This window comes from Schistocerca americana, chromosome 6 (assembly GCF_021461395.2).
Source record: "Schistocerca americana isolate TAMUIC-IGC-003095 chromosome 6, iqSchAmer2.1, whole genome shotgun sequence".
Classification (NCBI taxonomy): Eukaryota; Metazoa; Arthropoda; class Insecta; order Orthoptera; family Acrididae; genus Schistocerca; species Schistocerca americana.
The window spans coordinates 360663775-360686583 of NC_060124.1; the positions used below are offsets into that span (position 1 = coordinate 360663775).

The following is a 22809-nucleotide window of genomic DNA, read 5'->3' on the forward strand; positions in this document are numbered from 1 at the left end:
TAGCTTATTCTCACGAATAAGTAGCTTTCACTCAGTTAATACTCGGCAGAAATAAAAAAAACCTGCATTTGGATCGGTCTTCCTTAACACTTGTGCAGAAAGGTGTGCAGCATACTGCTGCATCCATTTTCCATGAGCTACCACTCGAATTCAAAAATCTTAGCAGTAATCCACGCGCTTTCAAATCGAAACTGAAGAGTTTCCTCATGGGTCGCTCGTATTTTGTCGAGGTGTTCCTTGAAAAATTAAGCTGATTCTTGTTGTACTGTTGACTACATTTACTTAAACTTATCGACTGACAGTTTCGGGTTCATAAACATTTCATTTTTATCTGTTATTACTTTTATGTTGCAATTTCATGTTCTGACACGATCCATGACCTTGGAGATTTACTCCTCAGTTTGGTCCTACGGTACTTGAATTGTAGAAAACAATAATAATGATAATAATAAAGATATCAGTATGTTCAGAAACACATTTTCACTAGACCTTCTGCAGGCGCAGCTTCCAAAACTTTCCAACCGTTCTTTGTACTTTTTTAGACCAAGGGCTGGCAGAAAAGAAATCCGTGCTCTCTGAGAAGCTTGTTATGAAAAACTAACCGTCGAACTTAAAAGCGAATAAATTCCTTAATGTACTATGTTATACAGCAATGGCATGAGTTATGGGGAGAGAGACCTGAGAGTCATCCCCTGATATACGACTATTTGTACGTACGTAAGAGAGGCTTATTTAGAATAATTCAGAACAGAACTTATCACAAAACTCTCAAACTGTTATATTCTTGTACAGAACGACAGATAGCTCCACGTACTAAACTAAGGGAGCTTTACTTGTATGACACATGAACAGCGTTTGAAAGATACGTACCAATTGTATGAAGAGATTTCTTCTAGTCAACGAAAGTTAGTACGTTCTAGCAGAGAAATACTTCTGCATAAATGCCCATGCAAGCTGGTTCGCATGGTAATGTGCCTTACAGACTTTTTCATAATCAGGGTTAAAGACCTAAAGCGAGAAGCACTACTTCTGTACCCCCCTTACGTTCCTGTGACTTACATCTTATAGATAAATACTTTATTTTTGCCCCGTGGGACACTGATATTTTGTCGTTTCATCGTGATTTACCTTTTCACTCTTCGTACATGTATATTCAGTGTTTCCAGTGAAATGGACACTTTTTTATGGCCAGTTGTATACAGATTTCAAAATTTTCGTTCATTCTTTTTTCATTCTCTCCCGTTTCATTTCCTATTCTTCCTGAATTTCCCGCAGAAATTCTTATATACTTACAACATTTTACCAGGTATTGTACATTCTTTCTTAGTCACTTATCCAACGGGAAATGTTGCAGGCAACATCAAAACAAAGTACACTAGGTGTAACTGGATCTACTAAACATACAACTGAAAATATATTCAGTGGCAGTGATGTGCAGTATACCAAAAATCGAACACTCATGTGTAGAGAACAACAGGAGTTATGTAGGGAACAAACAATCAACCTCTGGCGATGATTTCAAATAAAGTGAAACGCGTAGTCTAAATGAGATGTTTATTACAGTCGCAAAAGAGGTTACATAACCTATATTACAGAAAATATTGTCGATGCTGACAGCTTACCACTTTGTTTACAGGCACCGGTTGTCGTCAACTACCTTCTTCATAATAGACAAAATAAAAGAATAAGAAGTTAATTTACCAAAATAACCATTAATTCACATTATAAAGTAGTTGAAAGTCTTCCCTCACTAGCGAATCCTGTCGAAGCATGTACTCATTGGTAATATTTATGAACGTACAAAAAGGAAAGGAGATTTTGGATTTCTGTAACGTAACATTACAAAAGTCGTTATGCAGAATTAAATTCTTCTCCCGTTTGGCTCAGAATTACACTACTTCGACTCGTTAAGCGGAAAATATTGCTTCCAAATGTTAACTATTATATTATAATCGAATAACTGAATCATTAGGTACACTACAGTAAGTTCCAAACACAAAACGTCCGACAGTTTTGACACGTTTATAAGTGCACTGTAGCTTTTAAAACTTACTGTTATTCAATTTTTTTTAATTTATTGGCTTTCAGTATGCTCCCATACAGTTATCTCATCACCGGAATGTCGTTTATGACGATACGAAAATAAAGACAACACAACATCTAGTCCCCGAGCGGAATAAAATCTCCTGCAAGGAATCGAACCAGGGCCCCTCCCATTAGCAAGCAGCTACGCTGACTGCGCGACTACCGTGGCAGACTACTCTAAATCTACATTTCATTGCTGCAATAACATATTCTTCTGGAACATATTTTTTCTGTTAATCAATCAACAACGACAGCCAATAAATGATGCATTTATTTTCAGATCAGAAGAAATGGATCGACGAGCCTCTCTGGACGACAGCTACAACGACCAAGCTCTCCCTATCCCCATACAGCTCTTTCTATGGCGGCAACTCGGGTAAGTTCCTTTAGTACTTTTCTTTCACTCATAACATCTGTTGAAACACATAATCTCTGTCAATGAAATGTTATCTGTAGCTTGTACAAAAACCAGGCCGCGATTATAGTAGTTGGAGGCCACGAATGGGAGAGAATGATTGAGGTTGTAGCAATGGCCTATATGTAGCCTACTCCCCATATTATTCAATCTGCACATTTTCCTTTTTTTCGTCATCAGTCATACGACTGATTTTGATGTGACCTGTCACAGCTTCCCCTTAAACCCAGTATTGATAGGTGTCCGGTGATCCTCTCCCTTCTTCTTGTCAATGTTTTCCACACATTCCTCACCTCACCAATTGTTCGGAGAACCTTCCCATTTCTTACATTACCAGTCGTCTAACGTTCTTCTGTACAGCTACAACTCAAACGCATCGACTCATTATTTTCTAATTTTTCCATAGCCCACCATTCACTTCCATACAATGCTGTGCTCAAAACGTACATTCTCTGAAATTTCTTTCTCAAACTAATGACTGTGTTTGATTCTAGCAGACTCCTTTTGGCCAGACATGCCCTCTTTTCATGTGCTAATCTGACAGTGTTATTTTGCTTCCAAAGTGGAGGAATTCCTTCACTTCGTCTACTTCGCGCTCCCCAATTTTGATGTTGAGTTCATTGATAATAGATTTATGGTGCTTCTCATTACTTTCGTCTTCCTTCGGTTTACTTTCAGTCACAATGTGAGACGTTTAGACCTTTCTACTTAACTAGTCCTGCAATTCTTTGTCATTTAATCTGAGGACAGTAATGTCACAGGCGAATCTTATCCTTGAATTCTCCATCCTGAATTTTAATCCCAGTCTTGAAACTTGCTTCTGTTTCCGTCATTGCTTCTTCGATGTATTGAATGAACAGGATGGACGAAAGAGTACGTCGCTGTCTTACAAACTTTTTAATCCGAGCGCTTCGTTCTTGGTCTCCCATTCTTATTGTTCCCTCTTGCTTCATGTACATATTGTGTATTACCTGTCTTTCCCTACAGCTTACTCCAGTTTTTCTCAGAGTTTCGAACATCTTGTACCATTGCACTTTGTCGAAAGCTTTTTTCAGGTCATCAAATACTGTGAACATATCTTGATTTTTCTTTTGTTGCTTCCGTTATGAAGGACTACGTTTGAAGTGCTTCTACCCATACATTTTCCAAAGCCACGCTGATTGTCATCTGACAGGTATGTTAGCGAGAAAAAATTGAAAATGGAATTAAAGTTCATGAATAAGAAATAAATACTGTAAAGTTTTACGATGACATTGAAACTATGTCAGAGACGGCTAAATCAGTTGAAGAAATGGATAACGCAGTGAAAACATGTTGTAAGACGAACATCAACAAAAGTAATACAAAGGTAATGGAATAATGTCCCATTTTGCTATTTAAGCAGCAAAATAACTGACAATAGCTGAAGTAGACAGAATATAAAATTCATGGAGGTATTTTCCGTCTATGCAACTAAATCAAAAGCAATTTTGAATGTCTCCATACGCGTTTCGCTTCTTTTATTTGCGAGGCTTCTTCAGTGGCCTGTAAAACACGTTTCTTTTTATGCATACAATAAATGTCCGATGATTTTACCGCATGAAATTTGTGCTACAAAAGTTGATTCTAATCTGATAAAAAAAAGAAAGACATGAAAAAATGTAACATATTGTAACTACTCCATAATACATTTATAATGTGTATAAACAGAGACATGTATTACATGCTACTGGAAGATGCTTCACAAGTAAAAGAAGCGAAATGTGTATGGAAATATGCCTTTCACTTAGTTGCATAGACGGAATATAGCTCCATGAATTTTGAACCAACTAAGGAACGACGGAAAACATAAAAAATGAGGATATAAAATGTATACTAGTAACAACAAGAAAAACACTTCTGAAAAAGAGATCTTTGCTAACATTTAATGTAAACTGAAGCGTTGTTGAAGTGTAGCCTAATATGGAAGTGAAATGTGAGGATCTCAGAGGATGTGAATAGTAGATTCTGAAGTGTGATGCTACAGCAGAATGCTGAAGATTAGACGGGTGCATCTGGTAATTAATGAAGAGTACTGACTCGGAGTCACCAGAAGGATGTGAAAATAAACATCAAACATAATGTTCACCTGATGTATACCAAACGATTCCGTCTGATAACAGGATTACGACACCTAAATTACATTTTGTCTACTCAAAGCATTTTGTCTACTCAAAGTATTTCGAAAACTATCAATGTGTCTTTAAGTAATACAAATTATAATATCCTCTTTCAAGTAAAACTGATCATCGGAATAAAAGTATTTCGATCTCTGGCTTAGACTGAAAAGTACCAAGTCCTTTAAAAGGCTTTTTTTTAAAAAAAACCCATATTAAGACGGGCAGTGTTCTTATATTATGAGGCTTTGAAGGATTGGTTGATAACAGCTATAGGGGAAAGTTGGCTAAAATGACATACCAAGAGGGACTAAGTTTACGGTGGTGTACATTTTGGAATTATAAGCTTCCTGTTCTCTTGGCTAACACAAATGTCAGTTTTCTTACATCATTTACCGTAAATTCAACTAGCCTGGTTTCAAGGTCTTTAATGTGCGGAATTAACTCAGTTTCCAGCTCTATTGAAGGCGCTTGCTGGAACCGACCTAAACTTTTATCAGCTCCTACAATACGCATATTCTTGTCTCACTCTCTCCTCCTTGAAGGAGCTTGAGGAAGACCGAACATTTCTGAGGCACGCTGCCAGCCCATTTGCTCGTTATAAACAGCGTCGAGAACCTTCTGCACCCACCCCCGTCACCGAGCTCGCCAACGAAAATTTGTGCGGTGGCGCTCGACCTAGGGTAAGCCCGTTCGAATCCTGCTGCTGGAAAAAATTTTCACTGCCAGTATTTGGCTGGCAAGGGACGGGAAGGTGACGACGTAAAGTTACTGATCACCAATCTTTGCGCCAATGTCCTGGTTTAAATACGAAACCTCTCCGCAATGTCTTATGAAGTGAGGACATGTGAAACTGCTCATGGTGATACGTCCGTGTGATGGGGATGTTGCTTAGCGGCCCCATTGGAGCTAATAGCGAGGAGTAGGCTGTGCCGATACCAGGTACCGGGTTTCACCTTCTCCCTTCTCTCAGCGCCATCATCAGACAACACAAGCATTTCACTACACTAGACACACACATACACACACACGAGCGCGCACGCGCGCGCTTACACACACACACACACACACACGCACACACACAGACAGACAGAAACTACATCTACATCTACATACATACTCCGCAATCCACCATACGATGCGTGGCGGAGGGTACCTCGTACCACAACTAGCATCTTCTCTCCCTGTTCCACTCCCAAACAGAACGAGGGAATAATGACTGCCTATATGCCTCCGTACGAGCTCTAATCTCCCTTATCTTATCTTTGTGGTCTTTCCGCGAAATATAAGTTGGCGGCAGTAAAATTGTACTGCAGTCAGCCTCAAATGCTGGTTCTCTAAATTTCCTCAGTAGCGATTCACAAAAAGAACGCTTCCTTTCCTCCAGAGACTCCCACCCGAGTTCCTGAAGCATTTCCGTAACACTCGCGTGATGATCAAACCTACCAGTAACAAATCTAGCAGCCCGTCTCTGAATTGCTTCTATGTCCTCCCTCAATCCGACCTGATAGGGATCCCAAACGCTCGAGCAGTACTCAAGAATAGGTCACATTAGTGTTTTATAAGTGGTCTCCTTTACAGATGAACCACATCTTCCCAAAATTCTACCAATGAATCGAAGACGATTATCCGCCTTCCCCATAACTGCCGTTACATGCTTGTCCCACATCATATCGCTCTGCAATGTTACGCCCAAATATTTAATCGACGTGACTGTGTCAAGCGCTACACTACTAATGGAGTATTCAAACATTATGGGATTCTTTTTCCTATTCATCTGCATTAATTTACATTTATCTATATTTAGAGTTAACTGCCATTCTTTACACCAATCACAAATCCTGTCCAAGTCATCTTGTATCCTCCTACAATCACTCAACGACGACACCTTCCCGTACACCACAGCATCATCAGCAAACAGCCGCACACTGCTATCCACCCTATCCAAAAGATCATTTATGTGGATAGAAATCAACAGCGGACCTACCACACTTCCCTGGGGCACTCCAGATGATACCCTCACCTCCGATGAACACTCACCATCGAGAACAACGTACATAGGACTAGTACATACATTTAGTACTACAAATATTGTAATGAAGCATATTGCGTCTGCGAGCTGTCTGAATCCCATGACTGGCAGTTACTAACTTCTTATAGTTTCGTACCATTATTACTGAAATAATGAGAATCATGAACTACGTGTTATATTTTTCATAAACAGAACCGCATAGGAAGGCGGGAACCATCAGCGTGGTTGTTGGTAAAATGATCCCCATTTATGGCATGTCATTTTACCCACAGTTACAGCATTCCGTGTACAGGGACATAGCTCATAAACACGTGGACCAATGTACCCAGAGAAATGCTTAAAATGGTTGCAAAAGAAGTTACTCATTCTGTGTAAACAATATTATAAATCTAATATTTCAAGTGTAGTATACCACAGAGCACCTTATATGCCCGATATATACCAAATCTTCAAACAACACGTACGCGTCTAAGGAAGAAAAAAAATGGTTCAAATGGCTCTGAGCACTATGGGACTCAACATCTTAGGTCATAAGTCCCCTAGAACTTAGAACTACTTAAACCTAACTAACCTGAGGACATTACACACACGCATGCCCGAGGCAGGATTCGAACCTGCGACCGTAGCAGTCCCGCGGTTCCAGACTGCAGCGCCAGAACCGCTAGACCACCGCGGCCGGCTCTAAGGAAGAAGCCTAGCCATTTCTGGTGTAACAGTGTAGCCAAAACGAGAATATATTCCTGTGCCATAAAATGCTGCCTCTTGTGGCAATAACAAGTAATGGGAGGTATGTCATTTTATCAGACTATGTCACTTTTGGAACACTTTCTCCAGCCTCTCTGGCATGAGGTGGTTCTGACTTCCCTAAACATTAGTAAAACTAGTATTCATTTCTAAAAGACAAACCAAATATTAAAAATTAACCATATGAAGAAAGCTGATAAAGTAAAATATTGAAAATTAACCATATGAAGAAAGCTGATAAAGCAAAAATACGTAAAAAGATCATGGAAATGGATGGATGATTTAAAATAGTTTTATATAGTGGCCATACGCGTCAGTTATGTTACATCAGAGCAGGTTTTTATTACGTATAATTTAGTTTTTGAATAATAAACCAGTCGATTTGAAACAGATCGACCGTTCACAATCTATCTCGGATTTATGGAAAGCCCGACAGGTTGAATAGAATTATAACACAACAGGTACGGTTACTATATCCTGAAACCACAAAATGAGGACACACTCAACGGGACTGATCAATACGCTTTTAGGACGGTTGTAGTCCGGATCTCGATAACATTGCTGATGTCCTATCATATACGCATAGCTCGTATAGCGATGCTAGATATTTTTAAACAAAAATGTACGATACTGTACCTCATATCTGTAACATAGCCCATATAATCGGTACTAAGTTGCGACTTGGCTTTAAATAAGAAAGTACGATTATCGTGAAACAGTGTAATGTTCTTATCGCGATCCGGACTAATCTCCTTACGACTGCCGAATGAAACATTATTAGTTCAATTTTTGGTTGTCATATGGCCATATTACATGCGAAACAAACAAAATAAAAAATATTACATACATCACACACCTACATCACTCTAGAGCCCATATCCCACGATTATTTTTCACTGTACTGAATCTCGATTAAAAGTTCCTTTGGTTGAAAAAATTAAATTTTACCACTGCAATCGCTTTCACGGATTTAACTACCAGCCTGTTTCTTTCCTTTGTCCACTGCCGTGTGTTAAGGAGAACAACCTCTCAACACAAGCGTTATCGGTTAACATTGCAAAGAATAACTGCACAATTTTAGTCACTTCACTAAACTGTTCTTCACTGCCACACGACTTAATATACTTGCAGCATTTCTTCTGACTTGGTTCAGATATTCCATTAAACTATACAAACTTTATTGAATTTTAAAATGATCAAAAAACTTTTCATGATAAATTTCGATTCTTTTTTCCAAAAAAAGATTGATAGATTCTTTCACATAAGTCCATGATCATGTAATTTAGTAAATGAAGTAAACTGTACATAACCTCGTAACGACATGAAATGAAAGTAAAAATCGATAGATCTTAATTTCCAGAACTAAAAATTGCGGACATTAGCAGAAATCGTAAAATATAAGCGTCCGCTACATAAAAAATTATCGAAAATGTGGATATCTCCACATAAATGCGGACATAGGGTAACCCTAACAGCAGGTTCTCAGCTATTACTGGATTTCACCCTTTCTCTTGTTTCCATATCCGCCCAAAACCAACAAATATAACACTCATCTCCGCAAAGGTCATAACAATCACCCAGTCCGTGTTACTTCACATTACGTTAAGGAAAAAAAATACCAGTTTGCTTTTGTTCTACAATGTTGGTAGAACAATATTGTAATAAATGAAAAGCACCAGTTTGCTTTTGTTCTACAAGAACCGACGGAAGATTCTGTTAACATGGCCGTGCGGTTAAAGGCGCTGCAGTCTGGAGCCGCAAGACCGCTACGGTCGCAGGTTCGAATCCTACCTCGGGCATGGATGTTTGTGATGTCCTTAGGTTAGTTAGGTTTAACTAGTTCTAAGTTCTAGGGGACTAATGACCTCAGCAGTTGAGTCCCATAGTGCTCCGAGCCATTTGAACCATCTGTTAACATGGAAAAAAAAGGTAATGACTGATTAGGTGTTGTATGTGATATGAGAGTGCCCACGTACTAAGGCCTTCTGGTTGAAGTGGCAAATACAATTAGAGAAGGCCAGCACATATGTCTGGGCTCGTGGCCACGTTTCGGAGAAACAGGCGAGATAGATATGCAACTGACAGCATCCGTCGTCAGCTGCCAGGCTAGGAGCTGCCCGCAGCGAAAATGTGGGTAAGAATAGCAGCTGGAAGGCGTGTCTTGTTCTAACAGATCTCAAAAACTGCAACCGGGCCAGAAGGCTCAGCAGCTTGCACTCTGAACTCGCTTTCTGGAGGGCGACGGTTCAAATCCGCGCCCGACATCCAGATTTATGTCTTCTGTGATTTCCCTAATTCGCTTAATGAAACTGCAAGTGTGTTATCTTTGAAAGGGCATGGACGATTTTCTTCATCCTCTTTTCGTAATCCGAGTTTCCGCCCCGTCACCACTGACGTTGTTGTCGACGCGACATTAAACACTAATCTTCCTTCCTTCCTTCTTCGTCCTTCAAGAACTCCGCAGAATACTAATTCCTTGGACGGATGAGAGTCTAACATCAGAAGATGTCGCCTCTTCGATGTTCAGTTCCAGACACATGTATAAATTCGGCAAAGGAAGTCACACAAGAAAGACAGAGTTTCATTTTCGTCTACGAGTACGTATTCGCCGAGAGCGAAAATAACAACAGTCCACCTGCTGGTTGGAACCCGTTTTAATGTGCAAGGGGCGTTCAGTAACAAATGCAACACTTTTTATTCTGAGAGCGGGTTGGTTTTATTCAGGATTCCTATTCACCATTACTTTCCGCACTCTTTTAGCTACAAAGCCCTATTTCTCAACATAATCTCCGTTCTATGCGACGGCCTTACGCCACCTTAATGGGAGGATCTTTATGCCCGCATGATACCACTCCACTGGTCACCGAGCGAGGTGGCGCAGTGGTTAGCACACTGGACTCGCTTTCGGGAGGACGACGGTTCAATCCCGCGTCCAGCCATCCTGATTTAGGTTTTCCACGATTTCCCTAAATTGCTCCAGGCAAATGCCGGGATGGTTCCTTTGAAAGAGCACGGCCGACTTCCCTTCCGTCCTTCCCTAATCCGATGAGACCGATGACCTCGCAGTTTGGTCTCTTCCCCCAAACAACCCAACCCCAACCCACTGGTCAAAGTCAGAGCTGACGTCTTGCTGCATCAGTAACCTCCCCATCATCCACGCCCTGCTTCCCGCGGAGTATGAGATACGGGCTTTAGCGTGGCTGAGGAAAAACTGTCCAGTGAAGTGTTTTGTGAGCTCCTCTCGGGTGTGCAGACATGTGTGAGGCCTAGCGTTGACATCGAGAAGATGTTTCGAGAAAGACATTTTCACTCTACAGCGGAGTGTGCGCTGATATGAAACTTCCTGGTAGATTAAAACTGTGTGCCGGACCGAGACTCGAACTCGGGACCTTTTGCCTTTGCCTTTTGGAAGGTAGGAGACGAGGTACTGGAGTAATTAAAGCTGTGAGGACAGGGCGTGAGTCGTGCTTGGGTAGCTCAGTTGGTAGAGCACTTTCCCGCGAAAGGCAAAGGTCCCGAGTTCGAGTCTCGGTCCGGCACACAGTTTTAATCTGCCAGGAAGTTTTATGGAGAAGATGTTCGTTGCCGTTTTATGGCGACGAACATTCTGAAGTCGTTTCTTCAATTTCTTAAGGGTAGCACAATACACTTCAGAGTTGATCGTTCCACCACGGGGGGAGGACGTCAAACAGAATAACTTCTTCAGAGTCCCAGAAGACCGTCGTCATGACCTTACTGTCTGAGAGTGTGGCCTTGAACTTCTCCTTGAGAAGAGACATCGTGTGGTGTCACTTCATGAATTGCCGTTTTGTTTACAATTCGAAGTGATTAACCCATCTTTCATCGCATGTGACGATGTTCGACGAAGAATTGACACGATCAGGCTCGTAACGCATAAGCAATTCCGCACAGGTGGTCCTTCGTTGCTCTTTAAGGTCTTCTGTTAGGTGGCTAGGTACGCAGCGGACACACACCATTGAGTACCCCAGCTGGTGGACGAATATGTCAGTACTACCAACAGAAACGTCCAGTTGTCCAGCGAGGTGTTTGATTGTCAACCATCGATCACTTTGAATGAGAATGTCCGAAAGTTCCACCATTGGAGCAATGTCACAGCTATGTGCGGCCGGCCAGCACGCGGAAAATAGGACAGGTTTGCGCGGCCTTGTTGCTGATGACAGACAGCTCGCCCAACGAATCACCGTGCTTATGTTCACTTCCAGTTCTCCGTAGACATTCTGCAAATACCTATGGATATCTGTGATGCTGGGTTTTCACGAAGAGTAACTCAGTGATAACTCTCTGCTTAGAACGTACCTCCGTTAGAGACGCCATTTTGAAGTCTACGTTTATAGCGCCGCCAGCAATCAGAACCTCATGAGGCGGGAATATTCCACAATGTCCCACAACAAATTCCGCACTTTTTTAATCGAAATTGGCCGAAAGGAAAAAGTGTTGCGTTACTCACTGAACGCCCTTCGTAATTCATTTCACGCACGTAAAGAGCCGAGACACAAATCTGAAGGTGATATATGGGCTTCATCAAGTGAATATTTTTTTTAACACGTGAATTTTGCCTCCATAAATAATTACATTTCAGTCGGCAGATCATGGTGCATATGTGAGCGTTGTACATGGTGTCCCAAAAGGCAGTTTACAACTTATAGTCTTGTAATTCGATTTGTAATTAAGTTAGAGGTAAAAAGTTAAATATGTCCAATACAGCAACTCTGGTTCTTTAACCAACATCATGAAAAGTTCATTCATCTACATCTACATACATACTCCGCAATCCACCATACGGTGCGTGGCGGTGGGTACCTCGTACCACAACTAGCAACTTCTCTCCCTGTTCCACTCCCAAACAGAACGAGGGAAAAATGACTGCCTGTATGCCTCTGTACGAGCCCTAATCTCTCTTATCTTATCTTTGTGGTCTTTCCGCGAAATTTAAGTTGGCGGCAGTTAAATTGTATTGCAGTCAGCCTCAAATGCTGGTTCTCTAAATTTCCTCAGTAGCGATTCACGAAAAGAGCGCCTCCTTTCCTCCAGAGACTCCCACCCGAGTTCCTGAAGCATTTCCGTAACACTCGCGTGATGATCAAACCTACCAGTAACAAATCTAGCAGCCCGACCCTGAATTGCTTCTATGTCCTCCCTCAATCGACCTGACAGCGATCCAAAACGCTCGAGCAATACTCAAGAATAGGTCGTATTAAGTGTTTTATAAGCGGTCTCCATTACGGATGAATCACATCTTCCCAAAATTCTACCAATGAACCGAAGACGACTATCCGCCTTCCCCACAACTGCCATTACATGCTTGTCCCACTTCATATCGCTCTGCAATGTTACGCCCAAATATTTAATCGACGTGACTGTGTCAAGCGCTACAATACTAATGGAGTATTCAAACATTACAGGATTCTTTTTCCTATTCATCTGCATTAATTTACATTTATCTATATTTAGAGTTAGCTGCCATTCTTTACACCATTCACAAATCTTGTCCAAGTCATCTTGTATCCTCCTACAGTCACTCAACGACGTCACCTTTCCGTACACCACAGCATCATCAGCAAACAGCCGCACATTGCTATCCACCCTATCCAAAAGATCATTTATGTAGATAAAAAGCAACAGCGGACCTACCGCACTTCCCTGGGGCACTCCAGATGATACTCTCGCCTCCGATGAACAACGTACTGGGTTCTATTAATTAGTAAGTCTTCGAGCCACTCACCTGAAAATGCAATATGTCTCACAAATTGTTCGTCCCTATCTAAACGTGCAATATGTCATTAGTAAATGCAGCACATTCTATCTTGTCTGGTTTGATTTACTGCAACAATTTCAAACCTTAGGGAAAAAGATGAAGACACTTTCGGAGTACCCGGTGCTGAGAAGTATACGCGTTCTTTTGATACTTTGCGTACAGACTTCTGTTGGGAACGCTAGAAACCTATATAATTCTCTCCGTATCTTTATTACTTCTCACTGGCCTGCCTACATGGTGCTACAAATCCACATTCTCTGCTTCGATGAAGTTCCCGTGCAGATCGGCCGGAGTGGCGGAGCGGTTCTAGGCGCTTCAGTCTGGAACCGCACGACCGCTTCGGTCGCAGGTTCGAATCCTGCCTCGGGCATGGATGTGTGTGATGTCCTTAGGTTAATTATATTTAAGTAGTTCTAAGTGCTAGGGGACTGATGACCACAGCTGTTAAGTCCCATAGTGCTCAGAGCCATTTGAACCAGTTTGAGTTCCCGTGCAATTGTCTTACACTAGACCGCGAGGTTGGTGGTTTTCCGTATTGGGTTTTGAAATCACGCTGAACGTGTGAGTCTGACTTCGTTTCAATAAATCAGATCACACAGTGTGCCTTTTCCTGTGCAAACTCATCTATGGTGCTCATATAGCCCTGCAACTGATATGTTGCACTTGTCATCTGAAAAGGCAAAAAGTTTATTCATTACCTTAAATAAGGAACACTTCTTGAGTTGGTGCATCAGACAAACACTTTTTCTCTAGGTTTATTACAAGTCGAGTTACATGACATCGATATTGTAAAGTACCTTTTGGGACACCCTGTACATTACGTTGCCGAGTAAAAGAAAAAGGCACCCAGATGGGAAGGAGGCAGCGAAATGATACTTCACGGGGTGGAAGCGTAGGTGATGTTATTTAAGTGATTACAATATTGAATCAGATTAACAAAGAACCTGGTAGTCTGTGTCCACTTATCAGTGTGAAGCTGCACCCCAACGGGCCTGGATACAGGCACTGATCAGGTTGCGAAGGGTGTCCCAGCTGTTGTATCCCCTCGTGAGGTAAGCCACAACTGTTGTAACTGGTCTTTCATATCCTGGATGCTGTCACTGAGACGGAGTTCTATCTGCGACATACACCACTGACCATTAAAATTGCTACACCACGAAGATTACGTGCTACAGACGCGAAATTTAACCGACAGGAAGAAGATGCTGTGACATGCAAATGATTAGCTTCTCAGAGCATTCACACAAGGTTGGCGCCGGTGGCGACACCTACAACGTGCTGACATGAGGAAAGTTTCCAACCGATTTCTCATACACAAACGGCAGTTGACCGGCGTTGCCAGGTGAAACATTGTTGTGATGCCTCGTGTAAGGAGGAGAAATGCGTACCATCAAGTTTCCGAATTTCATAAAGGTCGGATTGTAGCCTATCGCGATTACGGTTTATCGTATCGCGACATTGCTGCTCGCGTTGGTCGAGGTCCAATGACTGTTAGCAGAATATGGATTCGGTGGGTTCAGGGGGGTAATACGGAACGCCGTGCTGGATCCCTACGGCCTCGTATCACTAACAGTCGAGATGACAGGCATCTTATCCTCATGGCTGTAACGGATCGTGCAGCCACGTCTCGATCCCTGAATCAACAGATGGGGACGTTTGCAAGACAACAACCATCTGCACGAACAGTTCGACGACGTTTACAGCAGCATGGACTATCTGCTCGGAGACCATAGCTGCGGTTACTGTTGACGCTGCATCACAGACAGGAGCGCCTGCGATGGTGTACTCAACGACGAACCTAGGTGCACGAATGGCATAACGTCATTTTTTTCGCATGAATCCAAGTTCTGTTTACAGCATCATGATGGTCGCATCCGTGTCTGGCGACATCACAGTGAACTCACATTGGAAGCGTGTATTCGTCATCGTCATACTGGCGTATCACCCGGCGTGGTGGCATTGGGTGCCATTGTTTACACGTCTCGGTCACCTCTTGTTCGCATTGACGGCGCTTTGAACAGTGGACGTTACATATCAGATGTGTTACGACCCGTGGCTGTACCCTTCATTCGATTCCCGCGAAACCCTACATTTCAGCAAGATAATGCACGACCGCATGTTGCAGGTCCTGTACGGGCCTTTCTGGATACAGAAAATGTTCGACTGCTGCCCTGGCCAGCACATTCTCCAGATCTCTCACCAACTGAAAATGTCTGGTCAATGGTGGCCGAGCAACTGGCTCGTCACAATACGCCAGTCACTATTCTTGATGAACTGTGGTATCGTGTTGAAGTCGAATGGGCAGCTGTACCTGAACACGCCATCCAAGCTCTGTTTGACTCAATGCCCAGGCGTATCAAGGCCGTTATTACGGCCAGAGGTGGTTGTTCTGGGTGCTGATTTGTCAGGATCTATGCACCCAAATTGCATGAAAATGTAATCACATTTCAGTATAATATATTTGTCCAGTGAATACCCGTTTATCATCTGCATTTCTTCTTGGTGTTGCAATTTTAATGTCCAGTTGTGTACGTTGGGATCTTGCTGCTTGTGGGAGTACCTCAGCATCGCGACACAGTTCACAGAGAGACGTGGCACGTATGGACGAACATTATCCTGTTGGAAAACGGCACCACGTGGTAGCACATGATCACTCAGAATGTCCGTGATATACCGTTGTACCGCCAGAGTTCCCTTAATCACAACCAGACGTGACCTGAAATCTTTTGTGATGGCTCCTCGGCACCATGACGCTAGCAGTAACACTGCTGTGTGTCTCCAAACATTGGAATAATGAGACCTTTCCCCAGGTGGCCGCCATACTAGCCAGCGTTGGTCATCCCGGGTAATGCCCGACTACTATTCATCGCCGAACACAATGCGACGCCATTGATCAGCAGTCCATCCTTCCCGGTCAAGACACAGCTCCAAATGCAGCCATTTGCGTTACGTTTTCATCGGCAGTATACGCGTCGGATGACAATTCCCTAATCTAGCTGCTGCTAGTTGCCCACCAGTAGTGAAAGATGACGCAGAATGTTACAGGGAATCCATTGCTTGTTCTCGGATGGGAGGCGCAGAGGTGAAGGCGCTATGATGTGCTCAGTGCACGAGGTGGTGATCCTCCCTTGCGGTGGTCAGATATGGTCGATAGGAAACTCGACGAGTATGCCTGCTCTCATTTTCCCATTCAGTCCATCATCGGGCCACTGTCACATCCGAATGGCCTACATATCTGGATATCGTACATCCCACAATGGGATTCCCTTCCATCTGTCAGACGCTGATAACAATGCCTCAAACGAGTATGCAGCATTTCCTTGTCCTTCACAGTGACCACTCGACGCCTAACGCTGTGCACCCCTTTTGTCTACCCTACAGGGCCTGGTAACAACACTAATACAGTCTGGTGGCCCTACTAGCCGTCACAGAGAATTCCAACTCTTGATCATTTAACATACGAGCCCATGGTGGGTACGTGTACTACGTTACAGTTGCTTCCGACCATGTCTTCCATGCGCTTCACTTTTTTGTCAGGCAGAGTGTATGCTGCACAGCCGAACATCATGGTACGATAACCCTTTTTCCCATTAGCAGATAATTCCCAACCGTTTCAACTTACAGGCTAATACAGCATACATTAACATCAATAACGCAAGGGACACCTATTTTAAAGCTTCCAAATGGTTCAAATGGCTCTGAGCACTATGGGACTCAACTGCTGAGGTCATCAGTCCCCTATAACTTAGAACTACTTAAACCTAACTAACCTAAGGACATCACACACATCCATGCCCGAGGCAGGATTCGAACCTGCGACCGTAGCGGTCTTGCGGTTCCAGACTGCAGCGCCTTTAACCGCACGGCCACTTCGGCCGGCTTAAAGCTTCCATTTCCTTCGATTGTTCATCACTGTCTGAACTTGGCGCAACACTTACGTATTATACTTAACTACTATGGTTACTAATGAAATGTTAAGCACTATTGTTTTACATGCACGTACAGTTCTTATACTAAGGTTCATACATTAGAACACTACTCACCGAAGGCTGAAATTATGGAGTGCGTTCATCAGGCATTAATAGACGTTGTCACTAAGGTCTCAAAGTCTTCACGCATAAAAATCCGTTTCCTGATTCAACTGCCACTGGGTACTATCCACCTGTCGGCTTTGGTCAGCAGGTGCAGCATTTCCTGCCATCGATCACACTGCCTGCCCCTTTCCACTGCAGCTGTTCCTTAGTTATTTCTGTAATATCCACAAATTTTCCTCTAACCAACGTAACTCAAGGCGCAAGAGCTCATCGAGCTGTGTTCAGAGTCAGATCAACGACTAAGCTTTACGTGTACAGAGTTAAGGCGACAGTGTGATCTTTATACAGTGCGTATTTGCATATGCTTCAGTTCTTGTCTTGCCTGTAAGACAGCCTTTAACCGTTGGCAACATGCTAGTCAAGATTTAACCATTATTTTAGTTATCACTGTGTGGCCGGGTTCTATGTATCTCCGTATGTTAATTTTGTTTGTCAGTTTGTTTCCGAGGCAGAGATTAGCCAACCAATGCTGTGTCAGGACTCGTATGGTACTTTTCACGGAGAAAGCCAGCACACATGCTATTGTTACGACTGGATCGCAACTCCCAAAGACATTTTAAACCTACTGCCAGCTCGCACCCCTACCCCTCGCAAATCCCCCGAGAGGAATCCGTGTACCCCATTAAACTGCGTCTAGCTTTATCGCATAATAAAAGTGGCATCGTATTACAAAATTGTTTCCCATTGTGTATCCGACGCGGGACGTGGGCACAAGCCCTATATTACTTGTATGTGAGAAGCCGCTTGGTTCTAAGGGTGCCGGCAAGGTAATTCTGCATGCTTCGTCAGTGGGTTGGCTGCTCTATGTATTAAAAAAACTGAGTGAAGTATTCAACGATCAACTTGAACAGGTGGCACGTGACACCTTCCCAGACAAAATGCCGAAAACAATAACGATACAATGGAAATAAAAGAAAAAAAGGGGTAGCATCTTTCGTTAGCAATCAAAACGCCCTCGGTCCCATATTAGAATCAGGCCACTGTTTAAATTTTGAATAAAAACTACTTAAACCTAACTAACCTAAGGACATCACATGGATATGCCCGAGGCAGTATTCGAACCTGCGACCGTAGCGGTTGCGCGGTTCCAGACTGTAGCGCCTAGAACCGCTCGGCCACCCCGACCGGCAGAAAAAGCGTCATGACGATCTCTCCATCGGCAAAAAATTCCGGAATAGTCCCCCATTCGGATCCCCGGGAGGAAACTGCCAATGGGGAAGTGACCACGAGGAATGGGGAAGTGACCACGAGGAAAAGAGTGAATAACCAACGAAAGGATAACGTTCTACGAGTCGGGGCGTGGAATGTCAGAAATTTGAATATAGCAGGGAAGCTAGAAAATCTGAAAATGGAAATGTTATGTTTCGGTCTAGATATATTGGTAGTCAGTGAAGTCAAATGGAAAGAAGACACTGATTTCTGGTCAGATGAGTGTAGGATAATATCAACAGTCGCATAAAATGATACAAGAGTACTAGAATTCGTTACGAATAGGAACGTAGGGCAGAGTGAGTCACTGTGAACAATTCAGTGATTGGGTTGTTCTCACCAGAATCGACATCAAACCAACACCAATAACAATAGTTCAAAGATACATGCAGACATCACAAGCAGAGGATGAAGGAACAGATAACGTATATGAGAATATTGAACGGGTAATTCTGTACGTAAAAGAAGACGAAAATCAAATAGTCATGGGGGAATGGAATGCGACTGCAGGGGAGCGAGCAGAAGAAATGGTTACGGGAGAATATGGGCTTAGTAGTAGGAATGAGAGAGCAGGAAGACTGATTCAGCTCCGCAATAAATTTCAACTAGTAATAGGGAATACTCTGCTTAAATCACAGGAGGAGGAGGTATTCTTGGAGAAGGCCGGGAGTTACGGGAAGATTTCAGTCAGATTACTTCATGGTCCGATAGAGATTCCGAATTCAGACATTGGATTGTAAGGAGTACCGAGGTGCAAATGTAGATTCAGATCACAGTTTAATATTGATGAAGAGTGGGCTGAAATTTAAGAGGCTAGTCAGGAAGAAACAATGCGCAAATATGTGGAATACGAAAGTCCTAAGGTATGGAGAGGTTCGCTTGAAGTTCTCTCAGGCTATAGATACTGCGCTAATGAATAGGTCAGAACGCAGTTCGGGTGAAGAGGAATGGACACCTCTAGAAAGGGAAACCACGGAAAGAAAATCGTAGGTACTGGGGAGGTAACTGGTAAGAAACCATGAATAACAGGTAAAATACTTCAGCTGATCGACGAAAGAAGGGTGTACGAAAATGATTAGGGAAATTCAGGAATACAGAAGTACAAGTCATTTAGGAACGAAATAAATTGGAAATGCAAGGAATCTAAGGCAAAATGGCTGCATGAAAAATGTGATGAAATCGAAAAAGAAATGATCTTCGAAAGGACGGTGAAGTTAAAAGGAAGAGCGGTAACATTAAAAGTGTAATGGGAACTCCACTGTTAAATGCAGGGGTGAGAGGGGACATGTAGGAAGAGTATAACGAAGGCCTCTACGAGGGGGAAGACTTGTGTGATGAAGTGATAGAAGAATAAACTAGACTCGACAGGGAAGAGACAGGGGATCCCTTATTAGAATCACAATTTAAATGAGCTTTGGAAGACTTAAGATCTAATAAGGCAGAAGGGGTAGCCAACATTGCACTGGAACTTCTTAAATTCTTGGGGGAAGAGGCAACAGAACGAATATTCACGTTAGTGTGAGAATGTACGGACTGGCGATATATCATCAGACTTTCGGAAAAAAAATCATCCCCATAGTTCCCAAAATAGCAAGGGCCGACAAGTACGACAATTATCGCACAATCAGCTTATTAGTTCATGCATCCAAATTGCTGACACGAAATATATACAGAAGAATGGAAAAGAAAATTGAGGATCTGTTAGATGACGATCAGTTTGGCTTTAGGAAAGGTAACGGCAGCAGAGAGGCAGCTCTGACACTGCGGTTGTTAATGGAGGCACGACTGGAAAAAAAAAAAAAAAAAAAAAAAAACGGAGCACGCCCGTTGGATTTGTCGACCTGGAAAAAGCGTTGGAAAATGTAAAATGCAGCAAGATGTTCGAAATTTTGAGAAAAATAGGTGTAAGATATAGGGAAAGACAGGTAATATACAATATGTACACGAATCAAGAGGGAAAAATAAGACTGGAAGACCAAGAACGAAGATTTGTTATTAAAAAGGGTGTACTACTCGTCAATCTATACAGCGAAGAAGCACTGACGAAAATAAAAGAAAGGGTCAAGAGTGGGATTAAAACTCAGGGTGAAAAGATATCAATGATACGATTCGCTGATGACATTGCAATCCTCAGCGAAAGTGAAGTGTTACTGGATGTGTTGAATGGAATGAACAGTCTAATGAAAATAGTATATAGATTGAGAGCGAATAGAAGAAAGACGAAAGTAATGAGAAGTAGAAGAAATGGGAACAGCGACAAACATAACATTGGATTTAGAGATCATGAAGTAGACGAAGTTAAGTTAAGCGGCAAAATAACCTATGATAGACGGAGTATGGAGGACATAAAAAGCAGATTAGCTCTGGCATAAAGAGCATTCTCGGCCAAGAGAAGTCTGCTAGTATCAATCAAACATAGGTCTTAATTTGAAGAAGAAACTTCTGAGAATGTACCTTTGGTGTACAGAACTGCAAGGTAGTGAGACATGGACTGTGGGAAAACCGGAACGGAGAGATTCGAAGTATGTGAGATGTGGTGCTACAGAAAACGTTGAAAATCAGGTTGACTGGTAAGGTAACGAATGAGGAGGTTCTCCGCAGAATCGACGAGGAAAGGAACATATGGAAAACACTGACAAGAAGAAGGAACAGGATTATAGGATATCTGTTAAGACATCAGGGCACAACCGCCATGGTGCTAGAGGGAACAGCAGAGTTAAAAGCTGTAGAGGAAGATAGAGGCACAGGAGTGGAATTCGTGGCGGGACGCATCAAACCAGTAAGGAGACGAATGATTAAAAAGAAAGTGAGAAACCACTTAAAAACAACATCGAGGCCGGTTGGTACACCTGCCCCGTTTTTAACCGATGGGGTGGATTCGATCCGGGTCTGGCGTGTCAACCCGTATCCCAATAGCGGGCCCTTTAATGTGCACGACTATACCGACAGGCCGGCCGCTGTGGCCGGCGGTTCTAGGCGCTTCAGTCCGGAACCTCGCTGCTGCTACGGTCGCAGGTTCGAATCCTGCCTCAGGCATGCGTGTGTGTGATGTCCTTAGGTTAGTTAGGTTTAAGTAGTTCTAAGTCTAGGGGGCTGATGACCTCAGATATTAAATCCCATAGTGCTTAGAGCCATTTGAACTATTTTTATCCCGTCGGGTTATTAAATTATAGCAGACAACCACCAAAGAACCTTTCTTTGAATGTGTGGTGTGGCAGACCGACAGTTGTTAATCTGGATCTTGTTTACCTACCTGCCACGTAAAGTTGTGCACTGTGCAGTTATTCACGTAAAAAATGTATAAAGGAAATGCCTTCCCTGGATATTATTCCGCATAGTTATAACTTCAGAGGACTCGCTCTTAGGACCTTGTTCAAAAAAAAAAAAAAAAAAAAAAAAAGGCTCAAATGGCTCTAACCACTATGGGACTTAACATCTGAGGTCATCAGTCCCTTAGACTTAGAACTACTTCAACCTAACTAACCTAAGGATATCACACATCCATGCCCGAGGCAGGATGCGAACCTGCGACCGTAGCAGCAGCGCGGTTCCGGACTGAAGCGCCTAGAACCGCTCAGCCACAGCAGCCGGCAGGACCTTGTTACCATACTCCGTGTAAATAATGACACTGCTAGGCGGCATGCAACAGACACCACAAAGGCGTAAGCTTATTATATCCTTGGATATCTGAATGTAAAGCATTTCATAACAACCGAGTAAAGAGGAAGCATCTATACCCTGTATAAAAGGAATGATTATGTAGTGACTTTCTCCTTATTCTATCGCATTTGAATATTGGTTGTTCCTGAAAAGATCGTGTTATGCCTCATGTGAAACATATACGAGCACGTATTGGAATTCGACGACAGGAGAAACGTTGCTGACCGAGAACAGACATACTGTTCTCTTGGGCATGCAGGGTAGTACTGCACGTCACGTGTTTTGAGTCCGGAAATAGGCTTCTTTGCAGCAACAATAGAGAGTCGCGCCGACAACGATCCGCCAATGCACAGCACTGACCACAACCAGTTTCACGACTCCGTTTTTTCAACCAAGTCCCGGTTCTGCATACAGTATCCATCCGTGTGTGGAGGCTCCGTATGAAAAGAACGTTGCCAGATTGCTTTCTTCGTCATTCGGTGCTATCACCTGGCGTGGTGCTGTGGGATGGCATTTGGTGCCCAACAACATAACTTCTGTTACGCATTGCCGGTAATTTGGACAGCAAGCGTTATAATTCTTTGTTACGGTCAGTGGCTATGTCCTACCTGCGCCATTAATAAGCCGCAATAGTTCGTATTCCTGGCTTGGCACACTTC

The 22809-nt window shown here is 42.9% G+C and overlaps 1 protein-coding gene across 1 annotated transcript in view; it reads left to right on the top strand.

Annotated features, from left to right (window-relative positions):
- The first annotated feature begins 2375 nt into the window (after positions 1-2375).
- LOC124619340 (protein unc-80 homolog) overlaps positions 2376-22809 on the top strand; it is a 905779-nt gene continuing 885345 nt past the window's right edge. Inside the window, exon 1 of the mRNA XM_047145658.1 lies at positions 2376-2461. Within this exon, the coding sequence (XP_047001614.1) occupies positions 2376-2461 (86 nt within the window). The remainder of the gene's footprint in view (positions 2462-22809) is intronic.